This window comes from Geotrypetes seraphini, chromosome 3 (assembly GCF_902459505.1).
Source record: "Geotrypetes seraphini chromosome 3, aGeoSer1.1, whole genome shotgun sequence".
Lineage (NCBI taxonomy): Eukaryota > Metazoa > Chordata > Amphibia > Gymnophiona > Dermophiidae > Geotrypetes > Geotrypetes seraphini.
Genome location: NC_047086.1, coordinates 114,809,595 through 114,832,298, shown reverse-complemented (window position 1 = coordinate 114,832,298; position 22,704 = coordinate 114,809,595). Strand labels below are relative to the sequence as shown.

General features: G+C 41.9%; 1 protein-coding gene across 3 annotated transcripts in view; it reads left to right on the top strand.

Annotated features, from left to right (window-relative positions):
• RUNX2 (RUNX family transcription factor 2) overlaps positions 1 to 22,704 on the top strand; it is a 204,597-nt gene that overhangs the window by 9,172 nt on the left and 172,721 nt on the right. For all 3 annotated transcript variants that reach the window (XM_033937112.1, XM_033937113.1, XM_033937111.1), the window contains 2 exons: positions 605 to 761; positions 18,660 to 18,764. In XM_033937112.1, the coding sequence (XP_033793003.1) occupies positions 605 to 761; positions 18,660 to 18,764 (262 nt within the window). The remainder of the gene's footprint in view (positions 1 to 604; positions 762 to 18,659; positions 18,765 to 22,704) is intronic.

Here is a 22,704-nt window from a genome sequence, read left to right as displayed (position 1 = left end):
GAGGATGGGCAGGGGAGGGCTTCAATGGCTGGGAGGGTGTAGATGGGCTGGAGTAAGTCTTAACAGAGATTTCAGCAGTTGGAACCCAAGCACAGTACCGGGTAAAGCTTTGGATTCTTGCCCAGAAATAGCTAAGAAGAAAAAAATTAAAAAAAGAAAAATTTTAAATTGAATCAGGTTGGGCAGACTGGATGGGCCATTCGGGTCTTTATCTGCCGTCATCTACTATGTTACTATGTATATGTTACTATGTTTGTAAGACTTGAGAGATTAAAAAAAAAGCCAAAAGTTTAATAGATCTGTAAAATGACAAGAATAGACAGTGAGGGTAAAATAGAAAATCTAAGAATGTTCTTTTTAGTTAGTGTATGAAAAATATTAAGATTGTTAGAGCACATGGATTGTAATGCTGTTTGCATTTTAAGTGGTGATTCTATTAGTATAGAAAGGTTACAGAACAGTTGACCCTTACTGTTCAGAGCAGAACAATATTATACAGAGGATTGTGACCTGTGATATGGTGAAACATACTGCCAGATAACAGAACATTTGGTTGCATGAACGTTTCACAGATCCTTGTATCCTTTTCTTCTCTCCCCCATAGGTAGTAGCCCTGGGAGAGGTGCCAGATGGAACCGTGGTCACCGTCATGGCTGGCAACGATGAAAACTATTCCGCAGAACTCAGAAATGCCTCTGCTGTCATGAAAAACCAAGTGGCCAGGTTCAATGACCTGAGATTTGTGGGCAGAAGTGGAAGAGGTAGGCCCTTGATATCTGAAGACATGGGAAAAAGATTTCACAGTGCAATGCTGATTGCTGACCAGTTTTCAAATGAATCACCAGTCATTTATATACAGGGGCAGCTCTTGATTCTGTAAATGGTGTCTGCCGTGGTAGGCACTGTTTCCAGAATTGCATCTGTTTTCTTCTACAGACGCCTGAAATGTAGACCAGCATTTTACAAGCCTACATTTCAGGTGTCTGACTTGCACCTACGAGAAGCGCCGAAGAATGCCTATGGACATCTAAGGCCATTTCTGGCATAAACCACACCTATGCTGGCCTTAGGCATCCATAGGCATGCCCACTTATCTCCGTATGCATGCGAACAATGCCTACATTGTAGGTATTCTTCGCCCCATCAGTTTAAAAAAAAAATCATGTGTCCTGATTGATCCGTTAGATGGTGGTAGGAAGCTTACCGTCACCTACAATTGGGATGCTGTTTTTAGAATCATCCCTTAGTGTGCATCCTGTATATAGAATTACTCGACACTTATTCCTGTATCTTTCCTAGGCTTTCAGACTCCTGTTTGTATCCTAAATGTCAGGCTCATTGAGTGTTTACCAAAGAATGTTCCCCTAATTTTACCTGTTCCAGCAAATTTCTAAAGTAGATGGAGAAGAAGGCAATATCTGACTTTGCTGCATAATAAAAAAAGCTATGATACACTCCATGAAGTTACATGGTAATATTTTTTAAATGAATAGGACAAAATATTTTTTCACTCAATGAATAGTTAAGCTCTGGAACTTGTTGCCAGAGGATGTGATAACAGCAGTTTGCATATCTGGGTTTAAAAAAGGTTTGGGCAAGTTCCTGGAGGAAAAGTCTACAATTGGGTAAAGCCACTACTTATCCCTGGGATCAATAGCTTGGAATTTTGCTACTCTTTGGGACTTTGCAAGGTATGTATGACCTGAATTGGCCACTGTTGGAAGCAGGATGCTGGGTTAGATGGACAATCAATCTGACACAGTATGGCTATTCTTAAATTCTTATGTAAAAAAGAAAGCAGTAATAATCATTACTTTTCCCCTCCACTGAAACTGACTGTTTTCTGCAATCCACTTGAAATATAGAAATAAGAGATAGTGAATAAGATGCAGGAGATAGATTATTATTGTATTTAACTCAGTGCAGTTATGGCTACCTTTTGCTTCCTGTAACATGTCGGTGAAGAAATGCTATCACTCATTATTTGGTGGGCAACAAACTAGATATTGAGGACCCCTTTACTAAGTGTGGTAACTGTGGCTGAACATGGGAGTTTACTGTGTGATAGCTATAAATGTTATATGGCAATCAATGGGGGTGGAACTAACATTTTTATATGCAGGTCCCACATGCCAGTTAGAGTATGGTACCTGGCTGCAGTTAATGTATTTATTTATTTTTTATTTATTCAATTTTCTATACTGTTCTCCCAGGAGAGCTCAGAATGGTTTACATGAGTTTATTCAGGTATTCAAGTATGTCTGTCCCGGCAGGCTCACAATCTATCTAATGTACCTGGGGCAATGGGGGGATTAAGTGGCTTGCCCAGGGTCACAAAGAGCAGCGTGGGTTTGAACCCACAACCCCAGGGTGCTGAAGCTGTAGCTTTAACCACTGCACCAAAGACCATATAGCCTATCTAGTCTGCTTATCCATGCCATCTACTATCCCTTCCTCTCCCTTAGAGATCCATTGTACTTGCCCCAAGCTTTCTTGACCTCATAAACAGTTTTTGTTTTCATCAGCTGCACCAGAAGGCTGTTTTAAAAGCTTTGTCCAGAAAAATCTAAAGTTGGAAAAATTGTGTGAGTTGAAGTTTTTCCATGAATTTGTTTTTACTTGATCAGAAAATAATTTCTGAAACATGAAATATAGAAACATGACAGCAGATAAAGGCCAAATGGCCCATCCACAGTAATCATTATCTCTTTCTCTCTCTGAGAGATCCCACGTGCCTATCCCAGGCTCTCTTGAATTCAGACACAGTCTCTGTTTCCACCACCTCTTCTGGGAGACTGTTCCATTCAACTACCACCCTTTCCATGAAAAAGTATTTCCTCAGATTACTCCAGAGCCTATCATCTCTTCTTAACTTCATCCTATGCCCTCTCATTGCAGAGTTTCAGTTTCCTTTCAAATGAAAGAGACTTGACTCATGCACATTTATATTACATAAGTATTTAAACGACTCTATCATATCTCCCCTCTCCTGCCTTTCCTCTAAAGTATACAGATTGTGGTATTTAAGTCTGCCCCATATGCCTTATCATGAAGACCACATACCATTTTAGTAGCCTTCCTCTGGGCTGACTCCATCCTTTTTATATCTTTTTGAAGGTGCGGCCTCCAGAATTGTACACAATATTCTAAATGAGGTTTCACCAGTCTTATAATGAGGCATCAATACCTCCTTTTTCCTACTGGCCATACCTCTCCCTATGCAACCTAGCATCCTTCTAGCTTTCGCCGTCACCTTTTCAACCTGTTTGGCCACCTTAAGATCATCACATACGATCACACCCAAGTCCCGCTTTTCCGTTGTGCACATAAGTTCTTCACCCCAAAACTGTACCATTCCCTCGGGTTTTTGCAGCCCAAATGCATGACCTTGTATTTCTTAGCATTATATTTTAGCTTTCCAAATTTCAAACCATTCTTCAAGCTTCGCCAGGTCTTTCTTCATGTTATTCACACCATCCAGCGTGTCTACTCTATTGTAGATTTTGGTATCATCCACAAAGAGGCAAATCTTACCCGACAACCCTTCAGCAATATAATTGATAAAAATGTTAAAAAGAACAGTTCCAAGAACAGAATGTTGAGGCACATCACTGGTAACATCCCTTTCCTCCCTTTCCTCAGAGCCCATCCTGGGGTCGCTCAAAGCCACTGATTACATAAAGCTCTGTTTTTCTTAAAATTTGCTATTATTTTTGCTTAATGGAGCAAATTTCATGCTATTATAGCTATAACTTTTGTGTTTTAACACTTAGTAATGATTCATTGATAAAAAGACATTTTATGCAAACCTCTAGCAGTAGTTTTTTTTTAAATGATCCTTCACTATCTGCACTTTATTGTGGAAAATAACATAAATTTAACATACTTTGCTAATAGCTAAACACGCACACTTTGGTGAAGTCCTGTTCCAAACAATCAAACATTCAATGCCTTTTTGAAATAGTGAGGATAAAGCCTACGATATTGTTCAACTCCTTGCAGCAAGACCTCATGCTGCACCAAGTGCTAGATTCTTTTTTGTATAAAATGTCTTGTTATCTTTATTTGATGATACTCAGGCTCAGATTAACTTCCTTTAGCTGCCATTTGATTACTAAAAAGTTAGGCATCTAATCAAAGTCTAACCCCCTCTTTTACGAAACTGCGATAGCAGTTTCTAGCGCAGGGAGCGGCGCTGAATGGCTTGCGCTGCTCCCGACGCTCATAGAAACTTAATGAGCGTCGGGAGCAGCGCGGGCCATCCAGTGCATCTCCTCGTGCTAGAAACTGCTATCGCAGTTTCATAAAAGGATGACCAACTTTTGATGCACTATATAAAATTATTTTGTAAGTGTTTAATGTACTGTAGTAAATTGGCCTCTGCGTGTTACTGTAAAGTACTCAGGACTATTTTATTTCACAGTATATAAATCACATTGCACTAATTGTCAGGGTGTTGATTGTGTTCAGGGGCAGATTTCATTGTATTTTATCTTTTTTGTCTCAATATTTATAGCTGTTTGTCTGCCCAACTATGCCCTAACATGCTTTACATTTGCTTAGTTCAGGGTGATAGCAACAGGTAGCAAATTCCTAATTCCATGACATTTAAGAAGTCTTAAGTTATCTCTTTGCTTTTTAAGAATTGTATACATTTCAAAAATGCGCATTACTGAAACTGGAAGGTTTTATAATGGAGCTGGATTTCCTCATATGGTTTTTAATCTCCTTCCTTAACTGGAGTGAGGGACTGGACTGAGGATTTAAAAGAACCTGATTTTTACACAAGTAATTCTCTGAAAGGTTGTTTGTTTTTTTGTTGTTGGGTTTTTTTTTGTTTTTTTTGCTGTTTGCTGGTTTCCTGGTGATATTTTCTTTTTATTTGATATATCTTATTCCAAAGCAAAAGTGGGGGGCAGAAGGTCCTGATTTTAGATCCTTTCTATAAACACTGAGGGATGAGGGAAATTTATTTAAAAATAGATTTCAGAGATGATAAATCATTCCAAAACATACAATAACTTAAATGATTATTCAGCAGTTTTCTTTTTAGGAACAAATGTAGGTACTTTTAAAACCTTTTTAACATCCTTTTATTGTTAGAAGGGAACCTGGGAGGGCAATGTAAATAAATATGTAAAATAAATCATTTTTTTAAAGGTATATATAAAGTTATATGATTCAAAAGGAGGCCAGTGCCTCTTGTAAGCATGTGGCTTGCAGAAATGCTTTCTGGGTTGTTGTTAAAGAAACATGAAAGACTACCAGAAGGAAAAGTGCTGTTGCACGTTATTTGTTTTGCCTAATCAGCTGTGTGGTGCATTCTGTTAGTCTTGTGGCAATTTGGCTTTTTTCAATCTTGTTTAAAATTGAGAAGGTTTAAAACCACTGTTCACACCACATTGCTTTGGCTGGTGTGTTTGTTGCCTTCTATGAAGCAGCAAGGAAGGGGTAGGGTTTTGGCAGCCAGATCTACTACTGCGGCCTGAGTATCTTTGGTGTTGAACCATTCGGATGAAAAAATGCTAAGAAATTTCAAAGTTACCAACACTAGGAGGTTCTTTTATTAAGCTGTCATATCCACTAACATGTGCTTATTACAGGTTAAAAAAGCACTACCGTGGGATGCTCTCAGACATCCCGCGGTAGTTTTGAGATTAGCATGCACTTCCCACATGCTAAAAAATAGATTTCATTTTTTAGCTTGGGAGGTGTGTTTGGGGGGTGGTTGAGAGTGGGTGTGTCCAGTGCTAATCAGCACAGATGCATTGCCGTGTGCTAACCAATTAGCGCGTGAGCCCATAGGGGCTGATTCTGGAAGCGACATCTGCCACACCAGGCGCTTACAAAACAGGCTCCTGTGTGTGTCAGTCACCAACAGGCGCCACTTCCAGAATTGTGGCTTGACAGGACCCTAGTCACCGGAAATATAGGCCAGGGTTTCACAGGCCTATATTTTCGGTGCCTAGGGTCATGTCAGAATCCTGGCTAGCGGCACTTAGTGATGCCAAAGTCTGGTACCACCCCTAACCACGTCTCTTTCTAGGCTTTGCTGTCACTATGCTGCCAGGGAGATAGGTGCCGATAGGGAAGGCTGCTTAGAGGTAGCTGCTTCCCACCCAACCTTTTGGTGGCCTGACCAGAATCAGCCCTTTACTGCCTAGTAAATAGGTGGTGATAAGGACTCATGCAATAATGGCTACGCTCTAATTTAGAAATTAGTGCATTGCCCTTAATTCAGAAAATGGAAAATGAGGCCATTTTACAACTTCCCTAAAAGTGGCCTCAGTGTGTGGGAAATTTTTGTGCTAATAATATCACAGGCCACATTTTAGTGCAATTTAGTAAAAAGACCCCTAGGTGTGTCTCTTTAAAAAACGAAACATGAAATAACTTTTGGGCACTGGTTTGCTTTTCTATGGGCTTATCTAAGGTTTTCTCATATTTTGAATATGATTCAGTAAGGCTTCCCCCCCCCCCCAATTCTTTGTCTGTGAGGAAAAGGTTTAGTAACCGTGGACCCACGGGGCCCTTTTACAAAGCTGTAGCAAAAAGTATCCTTAGCATGCCCTTACACGGATCTTTCCTGTGTGCTAAGGCCATTTCTACCAGAGCCGAAAAATGGCCGATTTTCAGATTTAATGACCATGCACTAATGTTGCTGTTAATGCACGACCATGAACAAAAATTAGCACATGAGCCCTTACACCACCTAGTTTGTGGATAATAAGGACTCATGTGCTACTAATCAGTTAACACACGGCGATGCCAACACACTAACCGATTAGCGCAGAAATGCCAACTCTTTCCACCCTCACACACGCCCCTCAGCTAAAAACAAATACTTGTTATCACATGGGTAGGATTTGCACACTTGCAACACCGCAGGATGCCTCAGTGCACCCTGCAACATGCCATTTTAAGCTGCAGCAAGCATGCCTTTGAGCTGTCTGCAGCTTAGCAAAAGGAGCCCTAAATATTTAGGTGTTATCTGACTGGGTTGGAAAGGTGGCATTGTACGAGGGCTCTTCAAAAAGTTTTCGCACTTTCATATTTTCATGGGAAATGGTTGGGGCAGGGGACATGGTAAGACGGCATGTTAGGACGCAGGGAAAAATGTATCGCAAAATAGGATGATTATGTGGAAAAGTGATGCAATTTGCTTTTGAGATATGTAATAAATAGTGTTTAAAAAAAATAAAAGGCTGGAAATTTTTGAAGATCCCTTGTCATATCAACATAGTACTGGCATACTGATACTAAGCTAGAGGATGACAGCTAGGATATATGATGTCTTAAAGCAGTGCCTCACAATCATTTTGAGCCTGATTCTATAAGTGGCACCTGGATTGGCAATGCCTAGTGGTGCTTAGGTTCTATGATTTCTGCATAGAACCTAAATTTTTTAAATTGGCTTAAAGCAGCGTCTCTCAAACTGTGTGCCACGGCACAGTGGTGTGCCTTGAAGAGATTCCAAAATGTTACTTTATTTTTAAAAATTCCTTTCATAAGTTTACACTAGAAGAGATATGTACGTCATGTATGCAAGAGTCTGTGAATGTCATGAGAGTCTGTGTACGTAAGGATACATCCGCCCACAAAAAAGCATCATTCTTTGACGTGATTGGTCCTTGAAAACCAACGACAAGTAATTTAATGTTAGTTTTTATGTAGTAGTTATCCTAACTTGAGCAACAAAGCAATCAAAGCTTTGTTACTGTTTGGATCTTCTTATCTTTGCAAACTTGGATTTTCAGCTCTGACAGAAATTAAATTGAAAAAAAAAAGAAAAGAAAACAACCGCAATTGGTGGATGATGAAATGTATGTTTGCTTGTTGACTATCAAGCCACATTTTGAGTTAAATTACATTCAAAAACAAGCACATCCATTGCATTGATTAGCAATTCTATTCTATTTTAGTTTCACCATTGTTACAATTACCCATACATAACTTAAAGAACTTTAAATAACTCTCAAATTTAATTTTTTGTTGGTTTTGCAATTTATAATTTAAATTATAATGTGCTGCGAAAAACGTTTGCTCCATTTATGTGCCGGAGCTAAAAAAGTTCGAGAGACTCTGGTTTAAATGGTGTGATGTTTGAAAATGTCATTAAAAGCCAATTAAAAAATCGAAATGCTATGGTTAGAGGTAGAGTTGGGTGTGTGATTTTTGTATTCTGAAAATTTCAATAAAATATTTAAATATAAAACAAACGAAAACAGATTTGAAAACATTCCTCATTTCTAAAACCATTTAACCAAGTGAATAGCTATTTAACTGATCAAATAGATTATTTGGAAACTGCCAAGCCATCCTATGAGTAAAAGTATGTACCGATGTTTCTTTGAATTTGTATGGCTATTAGGAATTATTGTTGTGCCGTGACTGCTATTGTTCATTTCAGAAATCACCAACTCATATTCTAAGCAACTTCCTAGTCTACATGACAATTAAGCCAGTCATGCAGCAGGCTATTTGGGAAGTCCAAGGGACAGCCAGGGCAATTGTGTCAGCAGACTCACAGTTCTGAAATAGTGTTCCCATTGACTTCAGGTCAGAGTTATGAAATCTCAACCCACAGTTTGAGAAGCTCTGTCTTAGCTATATTAGGTACTAACACATGCCTAGCACAGCAAAAAGTGGACTGTCATGGGACGTTCTGCAGCATCATGTGGTAGTTTTTGAATGTGTGTGTGTGCTAAATATTTATTTATTTAATTTGGTTTTTTATCCCGTTTTCCAAAAAGAGCTCAAAACAGGTTACAGGTTAAACATACATAATATACTGTTAACAGGTTACAATTTGCACTGGATTTTGCTATAATTACAGTATAACTTTACGATACAAGTTTTTATCCTAGGGTCCTAATATTAATATTCATAATATACAGGTTACAATTTGCCATAGTGCAAGTTTTCCAATACAAGTTTAATCCTAACATTGACACACATAGATAGATTACAGGTTAAATTTGTCATAGTTACAGTGCAAGATTTTTCAATACAAATTTTCCTAATGTGACACATACTGGGATCTGGTACCAACATACATTTCTTTGTAATCCATCGGTCAAGGACAGGGGAGTTAGGTGAAGAGGTGTGTTTTTATTGCTTTCCGAAAGTTGAGGAGTTCTTCAGAGGATCTGATCTGCAGGGGCAGTTGATTCCATTGGCTTGGTATGAAGTGGAAGTAGAATGTCGTTTGGCGGTTTGCAGTTGAAGGGCACGACCAGGGGCTGTTTTGAGGCGTATTTCATCTTGGGAGCAGAGGGACCTGTTCAACACATAAGGAGGAAGCTTAATCATTACGTAGCTCGGCACCACAGAATGTTTTGTATATTTTTGAGGGGGCATGTCAGGGGTGAAGAGTGGGCATTCCTGCGCTAACCAGCTAGTGCACCTACATTACTGCGCACTAAGGTCCAAATTCTGTAACCAGCGCCTAAAGTTAGGCACCTATTTTGGAGGCGCCTATCTAAATTGAATAACAAGCTCAATTAAGCTTTTTAATCAGCACTGATTGAAACATAGGTGCCTATCAAGAGAGCGCGATTCTGTAACAAGACGCCTCAAAATTTAGGCAGTCTTCAAAAAAATAGGCACTATGCATGTTAGATGTGGGCGTGGCTACATGTTAGGCGCCTTGTTGCAGAATCACTGCTCTTAAGCGCGCTTATGCGCTCAGCTAGGCGCCTAATTTTTAGTAGTGCCTAGAGCTGGCCTATTTCTTGGGTGCCTCCAAAATAGGTTCCGCTCAGTGTGATTAATTAAACAGCACCCAATTTTACTTGAATTGCGCTGAACAGTGTCTAATTAGGCGCTTAACTTTTGGGCGCTTCTTATAGAATTTGCCCTTAAGAGCCCGATTCTATAAACGGTGCCCTAGTTAGGTGCCACTACATGCCATAATTGAGGCCATCTAGCGATGCCAAACTAAAATCTGCACCTAACCTAATATAAATTAATTAGCTTAAATGGCATGGTAATTGACCGGGCCATTGAAGTTAACTGAATAATTAATTTAAAATTTTAAAATTAAAAGTTAGGCGTGGAATTCCACATGGTGCCTAGGAACGCCTAAGTCAAGGTGCCTTCTGATGCCTAATGATTCCCACATGAAATGTAGGTATGGTTAGAGGCACAGAATAGGTGTGGTTGACTTAGGCATTGCTAGGCATCTGAATTAGGCTCTGGTAAATTAGATCCAGTTAATATACCGGCGCCTACCTCTAGGATGCCTAGCGACGCCTAAGCATGCCTAGATGCTGGTAGGCGGCTAGCGGTTGATTGATAACCACACTCAGTGGTGCTGTTTATAGAATCTGGCCTTAACTGGTTGAAGTATGGATAACAAAGGAACCCTTACCGCCTACAAAATAGGTGTCAAGTATGTGCTTTTGCGATAATTAAAAAAAAAAAAAAAATGGCTATGTGCTAATGGTAACACTACACAGGATCATTAATGGAAAAAAATAGAAAATTGGGATTTTTACAGCCACAGTAAAAATGGCCTTAGCACTTAAGTCCTATTATAAGTAAATAGGTCACATCGCAGAAAATGGGGCCTGAGGCAAATGACAACCAATTATGCACTTGTGTACCTTAACACAGTAATGCATTAATAAATCTAACCCATAGAGTCTTAATTTAAATCAGTGCTGTCAGACCATACCCCTGGAATGCCTTCAGCACTACCTCATTTGTGGTACTTAAATTTTATTGGGTAACAATTTGCTCAGGCAGAACTTTGCTGAAGAGCACAGGAATGGGAGTTAACTGGACAAGGTGTTTATGAATATCATTCTCTCAGTATTTTGTTTTGTTTGTTTGCCAAATTGTTGTCCTCCTTGTTTGTGGAGCACACAGTTTATCGACAAGTTCTCACTGATCAATCTGAGTAAAAACAATACTATATTCTGCAACCCTCAACATATATTTACTTAAGCAACTTCAAAGAAAAACAAAGGGAGTACGCAGTTTTACTGTATTGGCTTTTTGTGTTTTGGCTGGTTTCCCAAGTAGCAATTTTTATATTTAAAAAAAAAAATAGACAGACTTAACTGCTTGCAGGCTTTTCACGCATGGAAGATGAAGAAAGCTTCTTTTGATGAAGTGTAATTATGTCCAAATAAAGCTGACCCCCCCACCCCACTCCATACTTCTTATGATCTTAGCGGAAGAAAGTACATTTTTTTTTTCCTTTGAAGCAGCCGGGACTTGCTGGAGGATCTGAAATGCTCCAGTCTGTTGCCAGAGGCAGGATGGAGAAATTGGTCCTGACTTGTCTCCTAGACTTAGAAAAGAGAAGAAAAATAAGTGGTATCGCTAATGATAGATTTTTATATATCACCACTTAGTGTGGCAGGAAAGACAACAGTAGCTGCCAACTGGAATGAAAAATATACTCAATAGAGGAGTAGGGGAAAAATTAATGGCATTTTAAAGACAATTAAAATCAATATGGGAAGGTTTGCATCTGCTTCTCAGATCCACTTTCTTCTTACTGACTAAAACAATAAATATTTATTTGCTTATATAGATCGCCTCTCATCCAAATAGGATGCTTTAAAATCATAGGACTTCTGAAATGTGTAGGTGACCAGCTCCATAAGCAACTTAGGGGCCAGTTTACTAATATACTGTGAGAAATAGGCTAAACACATGTTAATATGCAGCTTTCTCCTGCACTAAGCTGATTTTTAGCATGCCCCTAAAACAGGACTTTTTTCTTGTCCCATGCAAATTTTTCCATTAGCATGCGAGACATGCATAAATATTAAAGTGGGAGCATTTACCATTTCCTATTTAGGAGGCGCTAAGCGTCTGGTTTTATAAATGGTGCCTAAATTGGCTGGCGCCTAAAAAAAATGGTGCCAGCTGTATGTCAATCACACATAGGCACTATGTACAGAATTGCGTCTAGGCGAGGGCTTTAAAGGCCTACATTTTAGGTGCCTAAGGGGTTCATAATAAAAAAAAAACCCAACGTCTAAAAAGTGGCCTAAATGGCTACTTGGACGATCAAAAAGCCTGATCGTCCAAGTACCCATAATCAAAGCTGGTTTTAGACGTATCTAAAACCAGCTTAGGCCTTTCCCCTGCCACTAAACGCACAGAGAGAAAAGAGGCGTGTTTAGAGGAGGGGAAAGGGTGGGCGGTGGGCCGACCTAAACCTAGGCGTGCAGCAGGTATAACCAAAACCTTAGGCAGGTTGCCTAGTCGGCACTTATACGTTTTGACTTAGACAAAGTCAAAACAGGTCTAAGTGCCGAAAAAGGGGCCGCTGAACTGATCGTGGCTGCTGCGATCAGCTCAGCGGCCCCAGCAACCTGCCTACCCCCTACAGCAATGATCACGGTAGGAGAGATGCCTCATCTCCCCTACCGTGATGCCATCACTCCTCTACCCGAACTGCTGCGACCCGCGGCAAGAGAGAGTCCAAGCCCTCTTGCCCCGCGGCACCGACCCCCTCCCCCGATTACATTCGGGGCAAAAGGGAGCCGACCCCACGACCCCCCCCAATCCCGGATGGACGGGTGCCAAACCCACCCATCCGGCAGGCCAAACATCTGGCAGACGCAAACATCTGGAGAGGTGACTCTGGTGAGTCCCAGAAGGCCTCTCATAAGATCAAGCACCTCAAGGCTTTGACACTGTCCCTATTCCATTCAAGACTTGGACTTACTGGGAAACCTTGAGGATTCTTCTGGGTCAGATTCACTTCAACGTTCTTCTCAGAGACCTGCTATCTTTTCTGAGTGGTCTACTTTTTCAAGATTTCTTTGTCAAATGTCATTCCGCTAGAAGTGGACTCCAAACATAGTAAACAATTCTTGGAGGCTTTAGACTATAAACATCCACCAAAGGAACTGTTGAAGCTCCCTCTTTATGGCATTTTGAGAGAGACTTTCTACAAAAATGTAGAAACTCCACTATCCATTCCTGTGGCTCCTAGGAAGCTTGAGTCCTTATACAGAGTGGTTCCTATCCCTAGTTTTGATAAACCTCAACTTCTTCATGAGTCTCTAGTGGTGGAATCAACCTTGAAGAAGTCTGCAGGGTCTAGTGTCTATGCTTCTGTACCTCCTGGAAGAGAGGGTAAAGCAATGGACAAATTTGGTAAACGCCTTTATCAAAATGCAGTGTTGGCGAACTGAGCTGGGAATTCTAATTCTAATTTTTCCTTTTACCTGAAACATCTGGTCTAACAATTTTCTGCTTTTCAGAAATACATCCCTGTTCGCAAGACCCAGGCTTTTCAAAATCTTATTGCTACGGTCTTGCAATTGAGGAAGTATATGGTTCGTTCTACGTATGACACGTTTGAGTTTACCTCAGGAGCTGCAGCCTTGTCGGTGGCTATGAGGCGACTTGTGTGGCTCTGTGTATCCGAGCTCGATGTCAACCATCAAGATTGTTTGGCCAATGCTCCATGTCTTCCCCACAGACTTTGATGAGACTTTATTTAGAATATTGTTTACAATTCTGGAGACTGCACCTTCAAAAAAAATATAAAAAAGGATGGAGTCAGTTCAGAGCAAGGCTACTAAAATGGTGCATGGTCTTTGTAATAAGGCATATGGGAACAGACTAAAGATCTCAATATGTATTCTTTGAAGGAAAGGTGGGGGAGGGGAGATATGCTAGAGTCGAGTTTCATTTGAAAGGAAGTTCTGAAATGAAAGGGCATAGGATGAAATTAAGAGGTGATAGGTTCAAAAGTAATATAAGGATATACTTTTTTACGGAAAGGGTGGTAGATGCATGGAGCAGTCTTCCAGAAGAGGTGGTGGAGATTGAATTCAAGAAAGCCTGGGATAGTCACTTGGGATCCCTTAGAGAGAGGAAGAGATAATGATTACTGTGGATGGGTCATTTGGCCTTTATCTGCAATCCTGTTTCTATGTTTTGGATGTACACACATGCATGTACATAATTGTTGACTCATTGCACATGTTGTAGAGATTGGGTGGAAATGAGGTGAAGTTGTAAGATATAAGGTCATAAAATGTACAAATATCCACTCAAATGTAGATGGAAAGTTACGTCTGCCTCAGCACAGGTGTCACTTAGTGCAGGGGTTTTCGGGGACACAATTTCGTTAAGGCACATATGCTGCCTTCATAAAATAGGTGCACCATAGGTACTTATGTACCTTCATCCTAATCATCCTGTTAAAAAATTACCCTTGTGGATTAAAATGGCTTTTGCAAAAGCTTTCACAGGATCCTGATTTAACCTAATCTGAAGCAGATTAAGATTAGATCAGGATCAAGTATGCATATGTTGTATCGTACGATTATATCGCTGTGAGTTTATCTTGTTGGACAGACTGGACGGACTGTGCAGATCTTTGTCTGGCATCATCTACTATGTTACTATCCCCCTAATTCTGTAAAGCTCACTCAAGTTCGGGTAGAATCCTGAGTTACATGAGCAACTAAATTAGTTAATGAGCCATGTTCAAATCCTAGCGACTTGATGAAACTCATCAAGTTTTCAAGGCAGAATACAGATGTAGATTGCCAGGTCTTTCTTCTGCACAGTATAAATTCAAAGTTGTCGCTGTTGTCGCATCAAACGCCATCTTCCATCTCCAGCACTGCCCATCTGCTGCTGCCCAGATGTATGGTACATCTTTAGTCTTACATCTCTGCTGAAACCTGTCTGCCTTGGGAGGCCCTGTTGGTAGTGAATCTACTGACGGCATAGCTTTCAGCTTCACAGATGTGCGTAAGCCCCAGTGGCACAACAAGCTCACGTACCATGACTGGAGATGAGCCAATGCACTCAATAATTGGCTGCTAACAATCGGTAGTAATTTGGAGTTGCGCTTGCAACTGCCTATGTGAGATTCTATAAAGAACTGTGCCTAAATATTTTTGCATGCAATCCAAAAGGAGGTATGGCCATGGGAGGGGCATGGGTGAGTCAAGGGTGTTCCAAAATGTGTTGTGCAGTGTTAAAGATTTTGGTGGATGCCCACCCAACTTGTGTGCCAGGTTTTACACCAGGTTTCAGTTGGTGTAAGACCTTTCACCCAAAGTTGGACTCAAGAATCCATACTATGCGCTATTCTATAAAGACCACTAAGTCCAGATTTTTCCCATTGCATAATTTTCAGCACCATTTACTGAATTTGGACCTATATGCTGTTAAGAATCAGCATATATGTACCTATTGTATATAAAATATATGACACCATTCCTGTTGCACTCATTTTCCATCCCTAGGAATGCCAATGAATAAACAGAGAGACTGTGTTTTCTGAGCACCTATTTTAAGCAGGGATACCCCTTGCAATTTTATGAGCACTTACTTGAGCACATGAAATGATGTTCTACACATTCAAGTTGCTTATGAAATTACCTATCATATGATACTATATTATTTGGTACATCAATGAGAGCTGAGAGCCAAATATCTTCTAATAATAATAATAAACTTTTGCTTATTATGACAGAGGTTGCCATGCAACAAATTACAAAAAATTGGAAAAACTGGGATAGATTGAGTTATAATTTTTGGTGGAGTTCATTGTGTCGCATTTTTAAAATGGAACGAATAATTGCCATACAACAGGGGCATTTTAGGAAATTTAGGGATGTTTGGTAGCCATTAACAAAATACTGTACAGAATGAGTATTGTTTTTTCCTTTATTTATACACGTTCAGGGTGGGGAGGGGGGGAGGGATATGTTATGTTTTCTTATGTTTAAATACAATTGATGGTAAAAGGGGAGGGGATATTTGATGTGTATTAGTTTTTGATAGAATATTAAATAACTAGTGTTTAAGCCCGTTACATTAACGAGTGCTAGAATATATGTCTGTCTGTCTTTCTTTCTTTCTGTGTCTCTCCCTGCCCCTGTCTCTCTCTTCCTTTCTTTCTTTCTCCCTCCCGCTGTTTGTCCTTCTTTCTTTCTGGTTCTCTCTCTGGCACCCTGTCTGTCTTTCTTTCTTTCTGTGTCTTTCCCTGCCCACTGTCTTTCTGTGTGTCTGTCTTTCGTTCTAATGCGCTGCCTGCCTGCCTGTCTTTCTGTCTCTCCATGGCCCCTTCTGTCTCCCCTCACCCAAAGCAAACCAAGATTGATCCCAGGCCCCCTTTCCCTCTCCGTCCTCTCCACTTCCCTGTGCAGCAGCAGCAGCATTTCCCTCCCACCCTTCCCTGTGCAGCAGCAGCATTTCTCCCCACACACACATACACTTCCCTGTGCAGCAGCAGCATTTTCCGGCTTTCCCTGTGCAGAAGCAGCATTTTCCCCTCACACACACACACTTCCCTGTGCAGCAGCAGCATTTCCCACCCTTCCCTGTGCAGCAGCAGCAGCATTTTCCACCCTTCCCTGTGCAGCAGCAGCAGCATTTTCCACCCTTCCCTGTGCAGAAGCAGCATTTCCCCCCCCCACACTTCCCTGTACAGCAGCAGCATTTCCCACCCTTCCCTGTGCAGCAGCAGCATTTCCCACCCTTCCCTGTGCAGAAGCAGCATTTCCCCCCCCACACACACACACACTTCCCTGTGCAGCAGCAGCATTTCCCACCCTTCCCTGTGCAGAAGCAGCATTTCCCCCCCACCCCACACACACACACTTCCCTGTGCAGCAGCAGCATTTCCCACCCTTCCCTGTGCAGAAGCAGCATTTCCACACACACACACACTTCCCTGTGCAGCAGCAGCATTTCCCGGCCTTCCCTGTGCAGCAGCAGCATTTCCCGGCCTTCCCTGTGCAGCAGCAGCATTTCCCAGCCTTTCCTGTGCAGCAGCAGCATTTCTCCCCACACACATATACACTTCCCTGTGCAGCAGCAGCATTTTCCGGCTTTCCCTGTGCAGAAGCAGCATTTTCCCCTCACACACACACACTTCCCTGTGCAGCAGCAGCATTTCCCACCCTTCCCTGTGCAGCAGCAGCAGCATTTTCCACCCTTCCCTGTGCAGCAGCAGCAGCAGCATTTTCCACCCTTCCCTGTGCAGAAGCAGCATTTCCCCCCCCACACACTTCCCTGTACAGCAGCAGCATTTCCCACCCTTCCCTGTGCAGCAGCAGTATTTACCACCCTTCCCTGTGCAGAAGCAGCATTTCCCCCCCACACACACACTTCCCTGTGCAGCAGCAGCATTTCCCACCCTTCCCTGTGCAGAAGCAGCATTTCCCCCCACACACACACTTCCCTGTGCAGCAGCAGCATTTCCTGGCCTTCCCTGTGCAGCAGCAGCATTTCACGGCCTTCCCTGTGCAGCAGCAGCATTTCCCAGCCTTTCCTGTGCAGCAGCAGCATTTCCCGCAGCCCTCTTCCCAGCCGCCGCGTTTAAATTCACAGAAAAGTGCTGCGCCGCGCTACCACTGTCTTTTGCATTTTCTATCCACTGCGGCCAATCCTAGCGGAAACAGGAAGTAGTCAGAGAGGGCGGGCTGCAGTGGACAGAAGACAGCGAGGCCAGCGGTAGCACGGTGCACGCTTTTCTGTGAATTTAAACGCGGGTGAGCCGGCATAAGGAGGAGGCTTTGGCGGTGGTGGTTTTGGCGGTGAGTGAGGGCGGGGGGGGGGAGGGGAGTTCCGGCTGTGCTCTCCGTGTTCAAATTTGAAAATGGAATTCGGCACGGAGGGACACAGCACTTGTCAGATACCCACAGCCTCTTAAGTGCGCATGCGCGCTTAAGAGGATTATTATTATAGATGTTAAAGTGTAATGTGATTGTATCTTATGTTGCACTTATTGAAAGTTTTTTAAATGAATAAAGAATTTAAAAAAAAAAAGAAATTACCTTCCGCATTGTTCAACTCAAAAGTTTAACTGTGGGAGAAATCACCGTTGAATGGGCTTCTCTCTTGAAAGCCCTGGGTGAAGCAGCAGCAGCAGTGTGGAGCGATGGGGCCTGAGACTGCTGAATGCTTTATTGAGTCACTTCTGCACACCCACCTCTTCCTGTCTTGAAACAGTTTTCAGTTTTGACTATCTGACATGACTAACCGTTGAAAAACTGATTACAGCTGTCAGTGATTCTGGCAGACCAGAGGCCAGTGTAGCGTCTTCTGCTGAAGATGTGCACTTAGATCAGGATTCAGGTCTTTCATTTTATTTATTTAGTTTTCATTGGTAGGTCAAATGATTCCAGATATCTAGTCCAAGAGCTACTCTTTGAAATGTGATGATAATATCAAATTTAAACATGCATGGAAGGACAATTTTCATCTCTCATTGTAGTTATTTTTCAGAGTTTTAGTAAGAGCAAACTTTCCAAAACCAAAATTAAAACAAAAAAAGGGAATTTTCTGCAAATTCTGCTGAAACACTGGATCTCTATTCAACAGGTTCGGAGTGGACTTTATTCTCTTTAGTAAATTTAAACCAGTACAACAGGGAGTACAGTGTAAATTTTGCTGTATAGTCAAGAATGGCTTACAGTGCTGTTATTCTATCACTGAGCCATGACTAACAATAGATAGAGACTCCCAGGCGTCAACTTTTTGAGAGCATTCCTGGCTTGCATGGAAAAAATGAGAAATATTTGCATTTCCTGTAATATTGCTGCTTCAAGTAAACTGTGCCAGCTAATGCAGCAGGGATTTGTATGCAGACATGCTTGATTTATTAGGGAAGCATATATACAACTTTTCACTTCACTGTCATGTTTTCCTGTTTTCAGGAAAGAGTTTTACCTTGACGATAACAGTCTTCACCAACCCTCCACAAGTAGCCACCTACCATCGAGCAATTAAAGTTACAGTGGATGGACCCAGGGAACCAAGAAGTGAGTACTATACTTTTCTTTTTGTAGAACTTTTTTCCCCCAAGGTGAGCTTGTGGGAATAAAATGGTGCATCTGTCTTTAAAAGTGGGCCTCCAGAGCTAGAAACCAAGTTCTATGAAAATGAGACTTCTATGAAAATGAGACTTCTGTGCTGTCTAGGAGACTCCTTTATGACTTAACGTCTGTGAAGCTCATTGATTAAGATCCCTTTCTGTGAAATACAGTAACTACACAGGGTGGTACGTCATGTCATATGACGATTGTATCAGGAGTTATCACCATTACTAATAGATATTTCAATAAGAATGGGTAAGTATTAGCATTTGTTATGCATACTTTTGAAATTTTGAATTTTAAAAGAAGCAGATTTTTCTCTTAAGGCTGTGTTGTACTTAGTGAAATTTCTACAGAGGGTCATGTTAACCTAATATTTTATTGGGGTGTTTATTCCCAGACATGAGGTTGCTATGTAAAGCAGAATTTATTTGATTGCAGCTATGAAAATAATACAGAACGATGTGTCAGCCATACTGAAGAAGGCAGTACCTCTGTGTGTTGTGCAACGTCTGAAAAACATACACAGCAAGCAGCACTACTCACATCTATGAATTTTAAGCTTTATGTTAAGTTATTGTTTTTGCAATTTATTCAGTAGCTTCTCTACAATACCCCTGTAATCTTAGCCATAACAACATAAGATTTACCATTCTGGAAGAGACCGAAGGTCCATCAAGTCCAGTATCCTGTTTCCAACAGTGACCAACCCAGGTCACAAGTATCTGGCAAGATCCCAAGGAGATTATACTGCTTATCCTAGGCATAAGTAGTAAATTTTCCCAAGCCATTTCTTTAATAGCTTATGGACTTTTGTTTCAGGAAATTGAATTATCAAACCCTGCTAAGCTAACTGCTTTCACTAGACTGCCTAAAAGGCCACAAATTACCTCACTATGATGAGGCTTGGTAAGTTTGTGCAGGCAGTAAAAGTTTTCATTACAGGGTGAACATTGCTACTTGCTCCGTTTTCTTAGGAAATATTATATATTATCTAGAGAATGCAGCTTTCTGATATATGTAAAGTAAGACTCCCATAAGGCCTTTTTTCATCACATAGGGGCTTCAGGCAAAGCAAAAGAGTGGACCTGACCTGTATGCGATGCCATGAAACTCTGCATCGGTGCCGTTAGAGAATGACACGGTGGCTGTTACTTGTGGCTAGCCGCGGGTAACCTGTCGAAACAGTGGGGGGAAAAAAAGTGCTCACTGTGGGTATGGGGACAAGGCCATCCTCCACCCCGTGGAGCGGTGAATGGCCTTGTCTCTGCAGTTAAGGGAGGGAACGTGAGTGGTCACCGATTGTTCGCGGCCCCCTCCCTCCTTCCTACCTACTGGCTGCATCTATCTCCCTCCCTCCCCCTTACATTTGTGGTGCATGAATGTAATTTGTGCAGGCCGCCAGAGCCTGCCTGAAGTCGCATGCATCTGCAGGCGAAAGCTTCTCCTCTGACGCAACCGGAAGTTGTGTCAGAGGAGAAGCTTCCGCCCGCAGACGCATGTGACTTCAGGCAGTTTCCGGCAGCCTGCACAAATTACACTAACGCACCACGAAGGTAAGGGAGAGGGAGGGAGATGCTCGGACTAGAGAGTTGCGCGGGGACAGAAATCCCACCCATCCCCGTCAAAGTCCCACCCGTCCCCGTGAGGAATCCCACCCGTCCCCACGAGAAATCCCTCCATCCCCACCCGTCCCCGCGAGGAATCCCCGCCCGTCCCTATAAACTTCAGAAATAGTTATTTCATTTAATTATGCTACTGAATTAAAGGCTCTGGTAGAAACCCATTTACAAATAAGCAAAGAGACTTTATTAATTTGGAAATATTAATTGGGAAGAATACATACTTTGTAAACGGGTTTCTACCAGAGCCTCTAATGTTTATAAATTTTTATCAACACAACTAATATACTACTTTATGCTGAAGCAAAAGAAAAAAAGAAATAGCATTTTTTTCCTACCTTTGTTGCCTGGTTTCTGCTTTCCTCATGTTCTCATTCAATTCCTTCCATCCACTATCTCTCTTCTCTCTGTGTCTTCCATTTGCTCTGTTACTGTGCCTCTCCCTTTCTCCCCCCTTCCAAATTAGTCTGGCACTTCCACCTCACCGTACCTCTATCTCTTCACTGGCACAAACAGCAACTCCAACTTGCTGATCACGCCAACGCCGTCTCTCCCTCTGATGTCACTTCTGGGTCTCATGCCTAGGAAGTGAAGTCAGAGGGAAAGCCAATGCTGACATGGGCAGTGAAATGGTGATAGGGGGAGGAGTGGGAGGAGCAGGAGGGGGGAGTGGAGAGGAAGAGGGGTGCCGACGCCCTCAAGACAGTGCCCCCTCCCCCTTTTACTACACCACTGGATATAGTTGCATCCTACAAGCTTCTTAAGGGAATAATATGTTTGGAAACAGTAGACAGAAGAATCTACCTGGATAAGTCCTGCTTTACCAAGGCCATACCCAGATTTCAGTAGCATTATTTGGATAATGTTGCTGAAAAGCTTGACAGATCACCTCAACACTATCTGGGTAGTGGCAGGGGTGGACCCTGGTCACAACTAGCCACTAATTTTCAGTGGCACTTAATCGGCTAAGTCAGAGGTGTCCAAAGTCCCTCCTCGAGGGCCGAATCCAGTCGGGTTTTTGGGATTTCCCCAATGAATAGGCATTGAAAGCAGTACATGCACATAGATCTCATGCATATTCATTGGGGGAAATCCCGAAAACCCGACTGGATTCGGCCCTCGAGGAGGGACTTTGGACACCCCTGGGCTAAGTGCTGCTTAAATTCACGATTAGCACCTGACTCTAAGCCGGCTAAGTTGGGAGCATTCCAGGAGTGAAGTCAGCACTTGACCACTTAAGGGTCAGATGCACAGAAGTCCGTCACTACGGTGGAAGGCACCCAGTTTTACAGTGATTCTAAAGTACCGCAAGATGCTCAACACTAACAGCATGCAAATTATATGTTAGTGTTGAGTATCAGCAGTAAAAAGGGGAAGAATGTGCCTGGCGCTAATGCACAAGAGCTGAGGGTAGGCGCTGCTCTTGTGTGCAGGCCTATTAGAGTGTTAGGCTATGATCTCTGGAGCTCCAAACAAGTCAGAAGCAGCATCAAGGGCAAAAAAAAAAAAAAATGAGAGTTGCAGTTGAAGCCTCTTGCTATGACAGCAGTTTGGAAGGGTTGATTTTTTTTTCGGTTTCACAGCAACTTTAGACTCAGCTATTATGTGCCGGACACACATGCATACATTAACATGCACATGGCTACATATTCCACACACATACAGCTTTTAAACATGCTAGCAGACTGCTCCAAGGGAAGTTTCCCTCATGTTACCTGCAGCTCCAGACCTGCTGGAAAATTGTGCTTACTGAAAGGTAGGTGTTCCTCTCTGTGCATTACACGGAGTGTTCATTTTAATACTAATGAGCTTGTTGTAATGCATCTGCTTAGGATTCTCGGTGGCTGCTATCTTGAATGGTAACTTGCATGCTAGACTGGTTACAACCGGTCTAAATCAAACCTTAGTGGCACAGTAAGCTTTGAGCACTGGGGCCTAAGATTAATTTAAGCAATGCTGAATATCAACTTAGAAAAAGGTTATATGACAAGTAATCCACTACTATTCAAAGAAAACCTCTTGCCATGTAAAATCAAGTTTACAAGCCAGTTAAGAATATTTTGACACTGGGGAGTCTCAGAACGTACACTGGTTCATAAATCTTAGCGTAGCAGCACTTCTCACCGATCTCACCCTGTGTATTTCTTAACTGTTTTTGTGTTAAATAAGTAAATACTATAAATATCAAACATTATTTTCCTAATTTTCTTGTATTTCTTATTAATTCATTCATTTGAACTTATTTTTCTTATTCCTTTCTTACA